At 37.3% G+C, this 14,545-nt stretch overlaps 1 protein-coding gene across 1 annotated transcript; it reads right to left on the reverse strand.

The window, feature by feature from the left end:
- Window positions 1-3,369: 3,369 nt before the first annotated feature.
- Window positions 3,370-8,252, reverse strand: LOC114354674 (alpha-mannosidase 2). Its single transcript, XM_028307178.1, has 5 exons — window positions 7,435-8,252; window positions 7,265-7,357; window positions 6,979-7,173; window positions 6,781-6,892; window positions 3,370-6,703 (listed from the first exon to the last, which is right to left on the reverse strand). The coding sequence occupies exons 1-5, from the start codon at window positions 8,212-8,214 to the stop codon at window positions 4,035-4,037; spliced, it is 3,849 nt and encodes a 1,282-aa protein (XP_028162979.1). The 5' UTR covers window positions 8,215-8,252; the 3' UTR covers window positions 3,370-4,034.
- Window positions 8,253-14,545: the final 6,293 nt, after the last annotated feature.

Consider the following 14,545-nt stretch of genomic DNA (forward strand, 5'->3'; position numbering starts at 1 on the left):
CGTGAAATTTCGTTTGTCACAGATTGTCATAAATTTATATGTTATTCTGGGTTATAAACAATAATAGCTACTGAAAAGTTTCATCAAAAGCCGTTCAGTGGTTTTTGCGTGAAAGAGTAACAAACATCCAGACATCCAAACTTTCGCATTTATAATATTAGTAGGATAGGATAGGATAAGTACCTACAGGATGTGGTTTTGTAAAACAACGCCCATCTCAGGGGTAGTGGTAGGTAGGTAGATACACATGAAAGTAATTACAAGAAAAATAGAAATACAATTTGAAATACTACTTTGTTAGTAAAAGACCTTGTTCAAACGTCTCCTAAAACTTTCGAGACGGCGCTTGTTACTGCCCCCACCAACCCCGCGTACCCCGCTACACCACCGAGCAGAGACTCCCCGAGAGAGCGGGGGGACTGACCGATTAGCTCGCCCGCGTAATAAAATAGCATTTTTCTGAATTCACGGATTACCATTATTTGTTTTTTTTGGCTTCAGTGTCGTGTAGGTATACTACCACCCCTGAGATGGGCGTTGTTTTACAAAACCACACCCTGTATATGAATGAGTGATGCAAGCTCCCGAGTTAGATTTGGATGCTGTCTGATGGGTGATTCAGCTATCTGAATATAAATAAATTAAGTAAAATAAAATAAAATAAAATAAATACAAAGGTGCAACAAATTGCAGAAATAGGCAACCGTTTGGTAAGTACTGAGCGGCTTAATAAAAGCTCCTGCTGAGTTCCATAGTGTTCGTCATTCTGTTAATCAAAGATGTTGCTTAGTAATTAATTTACTTAGTAGTCTTGCAGCATCATGAATCACAAAATCTATTGTTGTCACATTGTCATCTTGAATGGTAGGTGATCAACTAAGCATTCCAAGTAGTTCATTCGAAATTTCAATGCAGTGGGAATTAAATAATACACCCTCCTCACTACTGACTCCTTATCGATCAGTGCGCAAACCCCTGCGCGACCCCTAGCTAAATTGAGTGGTGCCGGTATCTACCTACATTGCTCAAATATAAGTAATGGGCGTTCCACGCGAGTCGCACTCCGAGGACGACAAAAGTCCCCTTGATACGCGTACCAAAGCCAAGCTAGAGAAGTGGTTAGTTTCTTACGATATAATTCGTCTGGCAAAAAGATTAATAATTGCAAAACATAATTCCATTGTCGCCCAACTCGCCCGCGCTGAAGAATTGAAGAATCAAGTCTCCACAGCAGAAAGTATGAATTTCAGTGTGCGGGCTCGATTTTACGCAGCGGTTCAGGTAGAAGGGGAGTCCTATTCAGAATGGGCTCACCGGCTGCGAGACTTGGCTGATCCTTGTGATTTTAAAACTATACTAGATGAGATGCTGCGCGATCGATTCTTGATGGGCATGCTGAACGGGCCGGATCGGGAGAGGCTGCTGGAACTGGAGCTTTCTGAATTGACGTTTGATAAGGTGGTGGATATGGCCAACACCTTTAGGAGTGAGCGCACTGTGTCGTCGACTAATCCAGATGACCCCTTGAAAAACTTGATGTTTATCAAGAAGTGCACAACCTGCGGCTTGTTGTACAAGACCGCCTTTTAAATCCACCTACTCGGACCTTCCTTCGCCGGCAGCCATCGAGCGTCTTCTGGAGACGGCTGACGAAGAAGAGGTTTCTTGGAGCCGGGCGATGTCTGCGTCGGCGAATCAGGCGCGTAGCGTGGATATACAAACAGCATCTTGAGCATTGTATCGTCTCAAGATCTGTTTAGATTTTAAGGTACTTACGTCGTATAAATACGATGATTATTGGTATTCAGTATTATCCGTATATAACCACGTACCATATAAGTGTAATAACCAATATCCCATTCAATGTGTGTATTTATTTTACTACTTCACAATGTAAAAACATGTCTCAAAATTAATAATCAGGAATATTTTTTACATGTTTTACTCATTGTTTGAATTAAAGGAGACATTGTAATGCTAAAAGTATGTAAATGTACCTACTACCAAATTATGTTATATTTTTATCCACTTTTAAAAATGTTTTAAATTGTGTCAAAGTACATTTGTACGAACCAAATCTGTAGGTATTTATTTATTGCATTGTATCACACTAAATTCTGACTGAAAACTTTACAATTTACCCCGAAAATTTGTACCTACTATACGATATTTCTATAACTTATACTCGTATGTATAACATATGATACTATTTTCTGTGTTTTTTTTGTATTCTAGAAGAGAAATAAAGTATCTTCAACCAATTTTGTGAATGTGAAATTCATTTGGAACCCTTACATCTGAAAATACCTAGGTAGGCTTCACTAGGCAACACTACAGTTACCAACAAACTAACGAAGTTTTTTATTCGATTCAAATAGCGAAATGAATTTATTGCTTTGTGATTTGGCGATTGATACCTAAGTATTCATCGCCTTACGGTTTTATCAAGCAAAAGCATATTTTTTATTAATATTATTATCATCTGTTTTTGGCTCATATTAAAGGCATTAAGTATTTATTAATTAATTTTTTTTTTACAAAAATACATAAAGTTAAAATTTTCGCTCGGATGCGTGTAGAAAAACTCTCGCTCCATCTGCACTGCGCCTCGGGCGGAATTCCCCGCTTGTGTTTAAGGTACTATAGGTAAGTACGTGTGCTATTCATTTTTTCCTTTAGATTCTGTAATAAATATTCGGGAGGGGGTCGGCCTTCTCTTATTTCTTATAATTAGTAATGGGATCCTATTAAGTAATTTGCCTCCGCTGTTTATGTATCTGTTGTCAAGAGGGTAAGGGAAGGTATCCTTTGTTCCCACTTGTTAAAATGTCTCTCCATGAAGAGTATTTAAAGAGTCAGGGAAGTAAAGTCATGGCTACTTCGAATTTTCACATGTCAGGTATTTCACTTTTCGCTTATTAACAAGTAAAAATGTGAGGAAATGCAAAACAAATCCTCCTACACACTAAGTAGGTAGGACCTAACAGTTTTTGTTTCTACTCGATTTAGGAATCTTGGAGAGTAGGTAAAAGTAGATCTAGTACGATGGGACCCTTCGTCTGCAATTTCAATTAACACTTGGCAGGTTTAGAATTCCAGCAAGGTTAGGATGTGTGCGCCACGATATAATTTCGATCGATCGAAGCATTTATTTTGAATTTAGTTGATACATAATTACGCATCTTGTCGTCTAACTTTAAACACCCCCTTTAAAAAAATTACTCTTTTAAAGGGGGTGGCCATCTTAGCTCGGATTTTTTTTATTGATTAAAGTAGGAATATAGTTGAATAAAATGCGGGTAATTATTTAAACACGTATTAACGGTTTTATTACAATTTTAAGAATATAAATAACAATTTGCAGTTTTGATCATGCAAGTATAACTTCGAACATAATTATTGGAATAGTCGGTTAAAACTATACAACCTAAGTGCCTACTCTGAGGTCTGAATCCCGAAACTACTTACAGTTTACTTCATCTCATCACATTCTTCTTATTTACTAGCGAGGTCATGAAAAACTGGGCATAACTGCGCCTTGCAGTTTCTAGGACTTAACTTTGAGTTTCAGGATTCAGGTACAATAAAGTAAAAACTTCCTAAAAAAAGACGGTAAACGATGACGAGCTCTACAGGGACTTCTATTCAAGCCTGATCTCGGAGTACCAAATAAAAATACCCTCTTATTGTCTAGAACAACCTGCAGAAGACTACCTTCCTACAATAAGACATGGTTATTGAAGACCTAACCAGGCCGCATCATGGTGAAGTATCGAACCTCATGATCCGGCATTGAACATAATAAAAAGCTGATCTTAATTGCCACTCTACTGTTAGCGAATCTAAGCAATTAATACGCTCACAAATGTAGAAATGTTCGCCTAACGCCGAATTAACGCCTAATATATTCAACACAATAAAGCCATTAGCTTTCCAGGCCATTGATTAGTCAATTATTGACAGTTTGAAATTCTTATCTTCACGGCTTAAATAGTTGGAGAAAGTCTTGATAAGTTTCAAGCAAGAGTACCTATTTAGAAAAATATTTTCAAAGTCATCAATTCCATGGGTGGGAAATTCTCCTGATTGATGTAGCCTATAGGTACCCCTTCATTAGTTCCAACCAAATTAGTATGATACACTGCAATTACGTTACGCAGAATTTTCTCCAGCGAAAAACTACTGTCTCCATTACAATTTAGTTGAGCAGCATTGTCGATTCTACAAGAAACACTTTGCCTTTGTAGCACTAGTAACGCCATATTTGGTGTGAAAAGTTGCAGAGAATGCCTGTTTACTATAGTACGAAAATTAACAACTGTAACATCGCATGGAAATGAAGTCTTGATCAAAGGAAGGAACGCATAATGAGACAAGTCCGCGAGCTTCTTATCGACTACGAATAGGTCTAGAATATTGTCTACAGAGTTGGCAAGGTACAAAGCTGAAAAGCTAGGCAACTTCAGCTCCGAGCGCGATATGTATTGACTATATTGGTTAGATGAGTCTACAAAGTTTTCGAGCAAAATGAAATGTCGATGGTATGTCGTAGTGCTGTCTGCTAGACCTTCCTGTGTACCCCTGCCGTCGTTGAAAAGCACCCTTCGGTCTAACATCACAACCAAATGGCCTTCTTGTAATGATGTCACCCCTTGAGCATGATCAGTAATTAAGGTGAGCCTGCTTTTGGCGTCTTGTATGAAAGCCATACTTGTTATAGGGTAAATATTTGACTCTATTCGTCTACTTATATTCAAAATTCGCGCAGTATGCTGGAATCCGTTATTATCTGTGTATATTTCAGGATGGTTACCATTGGCTATTTCAGTTTTGATGGATAGAAAAATTTCGAGTTCTCTATTTTTCGGAGATATTTCGTAATCCAATTTGCTTTCGATGTAGATAGACTTGGCTAACGGAACGTTTACAAGATTGTATAATTTAACAGTATGCTGCAGTAAACGCCCATAGACTGAAGACATTTCAGTAGTAACTTGTCCAGCAATTATTATTGATACTTTGGTTTTAGTGCCATCTCTGAAAGGCAACAATATGTCATGAAGAGGTCTTGTAACGTTCGTATTGAACAGAAATATGCCAGCGTTGACATCAGCACTTTTGAATGCTCCATAGTCAATTAAAACTGTCTTCTCTGTATTGGTTTCCTTTTCTATAACAGTTTTTAGAAATCCAGTGAGCTCGTCTATAATGATTCTGTGTTTATAACTCTCCAGCTGTATATCACCGGGCTGAAGTGGTAGAATATTAAAGGGAAATACGGAAGTTTGACTTTCAAAATTGTCTATTGTGCAATGCACACAATATATCGTGGCTGCATTGTTTGTGGCATCGTAAGTTTCTTTGATCTTGTATAGCTCTAAAGTCATAGGTGGCACAACTATGGCGAACATAACTTTGTAGAAAACATTTGAAATCCTGATATAATTATCGGAACTGTAAGTCCAGACCGGATTGATCTGGATAGTAAGATCTTTTTTATTATGGTCAACCACCCTAATGTTTGGATGTTTTGTTATTAGCTCTACGATTTCAGTTCTTTCTTGACTTAAGGAATTGAATACGTATATCTGATCACCAACATCAACTGTTCTAAAAACAGAGATGAATTCTCCTTCTCGGTAGACTAATTTATGTAGATATGGTGAACTGTTGTCTGGTTTCATAGTCAATAAACTCGCAGCGACTTCTTGGATGTGCCAACAGTCCTTGACTGTAGATAGAATTATTTTATAGATATACTGAAGGATGTTAACTGCTATAGTACCTCCTACTACATGTCTGTCCTGAAGTCTCGCCACAGTTTCCCTTGCTTTGGTCAGGAGTTCTAAGAGACTAGTCGAATTATGTCGTGTAAAAACGTTGTAATTGATCGCGAATGTAAGTAATATTTCTGTGGAACGTAACGTGGACTGAAGTCGTCGAATTAATATTTTAAGTAGAGGTCTGGAAGTGAAGAAGCCAGTCCAATAAGCTGGACTTCCCGATTTTATATCAGCAAAATTCAAAAAATCCCCTTGTAAGGTAGGATAAGCCTTATGTTTACTTAGAATCGTATTAAAGTAATCACTCGGTGTGCCGAAGTCAATGTTCGCTTTGTAAATATCGGTGTTAAGATTTATGAAATCAGCCAATTTTTGATAGTTATTGTACTGATAGTCAAATTCTGTTTGAAACTCATACCGATATGGCCCGCCTAGAGGTGCGATGACCACATTATGAGGTGAGATAGTTCCCGTTTTAGAATATTGTTCGAGTAACTTTTCGGATTTTTGCTTAACATTATAAGTATGTATATCTGTGTTTTTGTTCAATTTATTGAAGTCAAATTCTCCAGAGCACACGTTTTTATTAGGTCCGCAAGCTTTGAAGTTATCGTAATTGAACTGCAAATAGTGAGTTAACACCGAGTTTTTAGGATAGCGTTCGTTGCCGATCTTATTTAATTCTTGATTCAGGGGATTTGCGGTATTCTTGTCGTTATCCCAATTCTGTATCCAAATGAAATCGCTGATCTGAAATTCAGCAAGAAACTGTTCCCATGAGTAATGGACGTTAGTGATGATGAATTTTGAAATCCCGGCCGCAGAGAGTAGGTACGGCATCGTGGGACTATGAGTCACGCTGTCCGTAAGCCAACCAACTTTAGGTGTGTAATTTAAATGGTTTTTTAGCCACTGATGACCTGAAAAGAGGTTTATTCTGAATTGCGCCGCTATTGCAAAATGTAGGATAATATTTAAGGCTACAATAAACACAAACCTTCAATGAGTTGATGGACTAGTCCGAATAAATGAGTGGACGCTTCATCCGATTGAACCCAGCCTCCTGTGGTTATTTCTAATCTTCCACTTTTAACTAATTTCCGTAAAACCTGTATATCAAAAACGCAAATATTAATTTAGGTATGGTTCATGAATAGGTAATGAATATGGCAAGTGTGCTAACGACAGTAGTTACCGAACGACTCTTTTGTGAGGTCCTTTTCCACCATTGACTTAAGTGCGACACTTCATTCCAAGTAAAAGTAAGTTTGTTGTAAAATTGAAGTTTCTTCACTATATTCGAAATAATCTTACTGACAGTGTTGTTGTGATAATGTTCAAAGGACCGTTTCCAAATGGAATCCACGTGAGAAATCGGTAACAAAATCACCTGGAGATGACAAATGATACAGATAAGTTAACTATTGAATGCTACATAAACAAATGAGTTAACTTAAAAAAAAACTTTTAATAATTCTTACATTTAAAGCTGGCCATTTTGGACTTCTCATCAATGCTTCATAGCGACTGTCAAAAATGTAATCCCAATACTGTCTCTTGACTACCCACGAAGGCTATAAAAGGTTTGAAAAACATGAAAACTTTTATTCTTAATAATTGAATTTCTTAAGAGAAATAATATAAAGTGTACCTCTATGTCAAAACTTGAAAACTGAGCTTGGGCATCGATGTCAGCTTTGTTTCCCTGCACAATCACACAAGTATATGGATTGGTCGTAACGTTGTAGCTGTATCTGGAACCGAAAGAACCATCTCCCGAGAGTTCTTCCAGCAAAAAATCAGCTTTTTCATCATTTTCTGAACTTATCATATTACCACTAGTACCACTACTCCGCAAATCGCTTACCGCGTTCGGTGATTTCTCATTAGCATCTGCTATAAATATACCTTTAACCAGAATACTACTGTTATCTTTTTCAACTGGACGGGCTGGGATTACAATAGTGTTGTCTTTGGTGTTGATTTTTTGTTCAACACTTTGTAGGTCACGATCGTCGACAGATGGAAAAAATTTAGAAGGCGAGGGTATTTGATAATATGATTCCACAGTGACTTCTCCTGGAAAACTATTATTTTTGGCTCCTGGCGGTTGAAAAAGTATGCTCTCTTCAGTAGATGACTGTAGTAGGGCCATTGTTATATTGTTAAATGTGTTTCTTGCCAGTCTCAGTTCTAGGGGGTTTTCATTCCTCGCTATTTTCATTTTGGAATACGTTGATTTTCCTCTGCCAGTCTCCACTGATGACAAAATGGTTGACATTTTTGGGCGCTGCATTTTGTGGAAGAGAGTTTTCACTTGAGCGTATCCAGGGGGCATTAAAGCTTCATTGTGTTTGGGTTGAAATTGTGATGTATTTCTCCAAACTATGCTACCTCCGGGATTATCATCACTGAACGGTCGTTGGACCATTTTTGATTGATTTCTCACAATTTTTCGTAAGGCTGCAAAATGGTTTTGACAACATTTTAAATTAACTAATCGTCTTATGAAAATAAATTGTGATTGGTAAAGTTAAACTTACTTTTTTCATAACAATAAATTCGGAGTGGTAATATGAAAAATAGAATTCCAAGAGTCCAAAATCGGTTTTTACGCGCCATAGCTCGGAAGGCGACTGGGTCATGGTAGCGGTGTTGGGGGATGTTTAGAGACAATACTTTCAACAAGGAATTGTTTTACCGGCTGTCTGTTGCGCGTACGCACTTATGAGACGATGTTGACGTTTGATTCCAGTCAATTGTTTGACAATGGGCCAAAACGTAAGTTGGTAGTTTTGGTAACAAACAGTAGTGTTCTGGATAATTTAACTCGATTACTTTATTTTCTGTTCCTTCTATTACTTCTAGCCGGCCGAGTTGATAAAGTCTAAGTGGCAGTGGGTGGGGCACATAGCTCGCAGAGCTGATGGCCGATGGGGCAGTAAAGTTCTCGAATGGCGACTACGTGCCGGAAGACGTAGTGTGGACAGGCCACCCTCCAAGTGGACCGACGATCTGGTGAAGATCGCGGGAGGTGCCTGGATGCGGGCGGCGCAGGACCGGTCGTTGTGGAAATTCTTGAAGGATGCCTTTGTCCAGTAGTTGACGTCATTTGGCTGAAAGGAACAAACGAAAGAGTTTTCTAAAAGGCTTTTTTCTTTGTTTTTTTTAAAACAAAAGAAGTGAGAAAACAAAAATAACTTTTAATTTCAATACTGCCTCGTGTCGAAAAGATTTTCCCTACGCAGTTGCGCAGTTGAATAAGGCTTTCATTCTGGCACGTGTACCCAGGTTGTTCAAGGATTCGTACCCAAAGGGTGTCTATTAATAAACCTCCTTCGTCTGACATTCTGTCGCCGGGGACGCGGCGCCGATAGAAAGTCAGACGAAGGAGGAGGACACCTACGCAGGTGTCTCGTCGAGACTTTCACAAAATCTATATTTCTGTTGTCTCTATGAGAACAAAGAACGAAATAAAACTAAAATTTTATGCCAGGAACGTTTTTCTTGACATTTTTTGTATGGTCAATTTATGAAAGTACTAGAATAGATCAAATAAATAAAAAGATAAAGTTCTAGGTGTTCCATATTTTATGAAGGAACCCTTGGTGCGGGTGTTCAAACGACGCACTGGATCCGTTGTTGTTGTTGGAGTCTGTTATTTTACATAAGTAAGAGGTATCCTGGTAATGCACATTATTTTTGTTAGGTCGTCGTCGTAGTTGTTTCAGCCACAAACTGTTATAGAACTACCAATTCACAAATTCAGTAGGTACAGGTTAAGAAAATCCTTATGAAAAAAGTATAGGTACTTCTAAGGTAAACGATTATTTTAATGACAAGAGTGCGTGGACTTTACCTGACTAGCTCGCACTTAGGTATTACGTGTCATGGTAGTAATAAAATTTACTGTATTTGATTGAAAAAGAGACTGACAAAGGTGACTGAGTTTCTTCCGCCACTTCTTCTCAGCACCAGCCCATATGTTACCCCGATGTGGTGGTAGGGCAAGCTATATTTGGGACGCGTTTATGCGCCCTGAAAGGGGCCTATGTACTGAATAAACTATTTAATTTAATTTCACTGCTAGACAAAGGCCTCCCCCAAGGGTTTCTAATTTCTATGTATAACGACCGGTCCTGCACTGTCCGCATCCAGGTTCTTCCCGAACCCTCACCAGATCGTCGGTCCACCTAGTGGGAGACCTGCCCATGCTACGCTTTTGTTAGGTAGATACCTATTTAGATTTAAATAAAAGTTATTGGTTTCTTGATGTCTATACAAGGTTTTAATTATTGCAATTTTGATAAGTTATTATATTCTACACGGTGATAAATCATTAGTATCTTTTAAAAATAATAAACTTTATTAATGAATACGAGTACATTCCCCAAAAATATGAGACAAATCAAATCCAAATAATTTTTTGTCTTTATTTTTACTCTTTTGTCAAAAGTGGTTTTGTTTGACTGATTATGAGTTTTGACTGCAACACATATCGAAATACTTTGCCACAGTGTAAAGCTTGATGTCGTCTATACAAGGTTTAAAATTAATGCAATTTTGTTTGGATTTGTCTGGGGGCACGGCAGTGCCCCCACCAAGTCGAGCAAAAAAGCGGCACGGCCGTACCATCCTTTTCTCGAAGCAATTCAGAGCCCCGATTACGGTAACTTATAAAACGTCTACAATCCAGACACGTTTCTGATTCTGCGATACGATTGGTCAAAACAGCTGACGTACGCTGTTGAACGACCAATCGTATCGCAGAATCGAGAAGCGTGTCTGGATTGTTGACGTTAAAAATTACCGTAATCGGGGCTCTGGCCATTTTCGACCGCCTGTAACTTCGTTGTAGATAAAACTAGAAGGCTGAATTTTCATTAGCTATGCAGGCATTGTAAAGACACGGTATACTTATTTCATTCAATTTGAACCAGTAGTTTAAGAATTATAACGGGTCAAAGTTTTTTTAATTTTGTCACTCACTGACTGACTGACTCACCGATCATCAAAATTCTAAGGCACTTCTAGCAGACCTAGAAGCTTCAAATTTGGAATATAAGTAGTGTTTGGTGTATGAATCAAGGAAAAACTAAAATATTTGAAAACACGTGTAAATTAAATTATTTAGTGCGATGGCCAAGTCAATAATTTAAATAAAACGTTAAAGATTTCCTGGCCTGGACTTGGTATTACATGGATCTCACAACTTTTTACCGTAGAACAACTGAGTTGCGAGACTTGGTTTTTTTGACAAGTATTGTTTTTGATGGGATTTTATATTTGGGGAATGTAAGGATGTATTTTTTTTTGCGCATGGGTTTTACATATTATATTCTGATTATACAGTGTGTCCGGACACCAGTGTCCGATCCGTTAGACCGTAAGTTAGGGTGCAGTAACATGATAAATTTTATCGACAACCTTTTTTTCCACTTTTTAGATGCACTAAGTCATTATTACCTAAAACTCATGTTAATACCTTAGCTTTAAAAGTCAACTAGTCTAAGCGTAGTAGTAGGGGCACCTACTGTCAGTGTGTTATAGACTGTATAATCGGACATTCTCATTTATTTGATGAACCGTACTCGTATAGAGCTCAGTTAAACAATCATGATAGTAAAACCGCCGTTTGAAAATTCTACGTAGTTTTCGCGGTAGAAAAATTCAAAGTTGCCTATTTTTTTACTTAAAATTAAGCAAAAATATTCTCACTCGTTAACTAATAACATTTAATTCCGAAATTTTACAATACTTCATAGAGCTCTTAAAACTGCACGTAATAAGCGTTAAATAAAATCATTTTTCCTAATTAACTGAATGCGTTTACGAAGCACTTAATAGGTACGCTTATTACGTGTAGTTTTAAGAGCTCTAAAAAGTATTAATAACATTTCTGAATTAAATGTTATTAGTTAACGAGTGAGAATATTTTTGCATAATTTTGAAGTCAAAAAATAGGTAACTTTGAATTTTCATACCGCGAAAACTACGTGGAATTTTCAAACGGGAGTTTTAATATCATGTTTGTATAACTGATCTCTATACCTATGGTTCATCAAATAAATGAGAATGTCCGATTATACAGTCTCATAACATACTGTGTGTCGGGATGAACTCGCGTTTGATGGAGTCATATTCAATTAAACTCATAACGCCTAGACTAAGTAGTTGACTTAAAGCTAAGGTATTAACACCAGTTTTAGGTAATGACTTAGTGCATCTAAAAAGTGGAAAAAAAAGTATGTTTACATTCTAGTTTTTTTGGAAAATTGAAAAATTTAAGAAAAAGCATCATTTTTATTATATTTTTTACATTTCAAGTGTTTCTTACAGATTTTAATGGGAGATTTTGATAAAGGACAATGACCAAAAATGTATGGAGTGTGGTCCAAATGTCCACCACTAACGAGACCTATGTAATAAAATAGTCTACTAAATACTGATTCATTATAACCAAACCGCAATCAAAAATATGCTGTCAGTAAAAAGTTATGACTGAATGAAAAGTCATGTTTTTCACCTTTTCATCCGAAAAATGTTTTTCATATCATTCTATCCATCGCACATTTTGGATTAATCTATGCATGTTATGTCATGTCGCTTAGTGTGCCGTGTTAGATTCTTGCTAAAAGAAAAAAAAATAAGCTCAGAAGAAAGACAACAATATTGGAATTATGGTCGGGTGGTCGCTGCTCCGCCTCTGTTGGTTGTAGGGTGATGTTATTAACCTAAAACCATCCTTGATAAATGGGCTATACATAAGAAACATAATTTTTCAAATCAGAGCAGTAGTTCCTGAGATTAGCGTGTAAACTACTACAATTTTTCATACGGTCATAACTTTTTACTGACAGCTTATTTTTTTTTCGTCCCATACTGAAATTTAATCTCTATTTAATGGACTATATCAAATCAAATCAATCAAATCAAAAATATTTATTCAGTTTAGACCACAAGTGGCACTTATGAACGTCAATAGAAAAAAAGAAAAAAAGAAAAAGGTAGCCCTTATGGGGCACTTTACATGTCTCCTTATCTTTTGGGCCCTACCAGCGCTTCGAGACAAACATATGGCAAGTGCTGAGAAGAAACGCCGGAACAAACTCAGTCACCACTTATTGCCAGGAATTATCTAACGGTAAGAATAGTCAAATTTAAGTACATCAAATATGTGCAGACTGAACTGACCACGCATCCTTGTCATCAATATAGTCTCGAACCTTGTAGTACCCTTTGGACATAAGGGTATTTTTTATATGTATCTTAAATTTGTTTATTGGCAATTCGACAAGGTTGTGTGGTATTTTGTTAAATATGGTAATACATTTCCCCAAGAATGAATTACCTATCTTATGCAACCTAAATGATGGAACAGCAAGTTTATTCTTATGTCTCGTGTTAAATGAGTGGACGTCACTTTTCTTAGTAAATAAATGTATATCCAATATAGGTAAGCCAATATAGGTCTCATTAGTGGTGAAGGTAGATAAGCCAATATAGGTCTCATTAGTGGTGGACATTTGGACCACTTTTGGTCATTGTCCTTTGTTGATGTCTACAAGACTTATTGCCTATTCTTCTAGCTGTCGAACGAATTTCCTTTTATGCTTAGTATAGGCCCTGCACATCGGTGGACATTGCTAAATAAATTAATCCGCCTGGACTCGGAAACAAAAAAAAAAAACAATTAGCTGCAATTTTTTAAAAGTAGGGATAAAATGTTTTATTCCAGTGGATTTGTCGATAAAATTGATCATTTTATTACACCCTAACGGGTCGGACACCGGTGACCAGACACACTGTATAAGCAAAATAAGTGTGATAACAAATCGAAAATATTTGCTTTTTAAGAAGTTGTAGCGATTTGAATTTTTCCATCTGCATAAATGTAGAATGTCTCTAAAGATGCACGCCACATTCTCATTGGGATGCATTTATAGATAACTAGCGGCCGCCCGCGACTTCGTACGCGTGGACCCAGTTTTACCCCCTTAGGTGGTGAATTTTGCAAATCTCGCCGTAGAAGCCATCCTTGGACTTCAACGAACATAAAAAATAATTGTTGAAATTGGTCCAGGCGTTGTTGAGTTATGCGCTTACCAGCACATTTTGCGATTCATTTTTATATTATGATGGTAGAGTCTTAAGTATATTAAAAGGATGCCAATAATTTTAAAACCTGTATAGATGATACATCTATACATGATGTTGTACGAGTAATTAGAGTGCAAATGTCTCCGCCGCGCTGTACACTGATTCCTAGATGTTATGAGTTAAGTTAAATAAAAATCTAGCTGATGCTATAAATTAAATAAATATTATATTTGTTATGGGACAGAGGCAAATCAGCAGACGAATCACCTGATGGTAAATGATTACCGTCGCCCAAAGACACCCGCAGGCCCTATTGTATTGGTTTTAATTTTTAATATTATTTAAAAAGACAAAACATATTAAATGATCATTATATGTGTAGATAATAGTTAAAAGTAGGGATATTTCAAATATTATCTTTTTCCAAACTAAACCCTAAAAATGCATATCATTGAGAGCGGTCATTTAAAGAAAACAACCAACAAGTATGTAAACAATCGTTAAAAGTTCAGACGCAAGCGCGAAAATAAATTGTGCGCAATTGCGAAGCTGCTCAGCCCTCGCAGACGGCGGCGGTTGCCTAGGGGACGTATTGATCGCAACCCTCTCGCCCCCGCAAACCGCGCCCGCGCGCGCCGCCCTTCGCGCAGGGAGCCGGCTGT

This window comes from Ostrinia furnacalis, unplaced genomic scaffold, assembly GCF_004193835.3.
Source record: "Ostrinia furnacalis isolate ACB-3 unplaced genomic scaffold, ASM419383v2 OfSCF2106, whole genome shotgun sequence".
Lineage (NCBI taxonomy): Eukaryota > Metazoa > Arthropoda > Insecta > Lepidoptera > Crambidae > Ostrinia > Ostrinia furnacalis.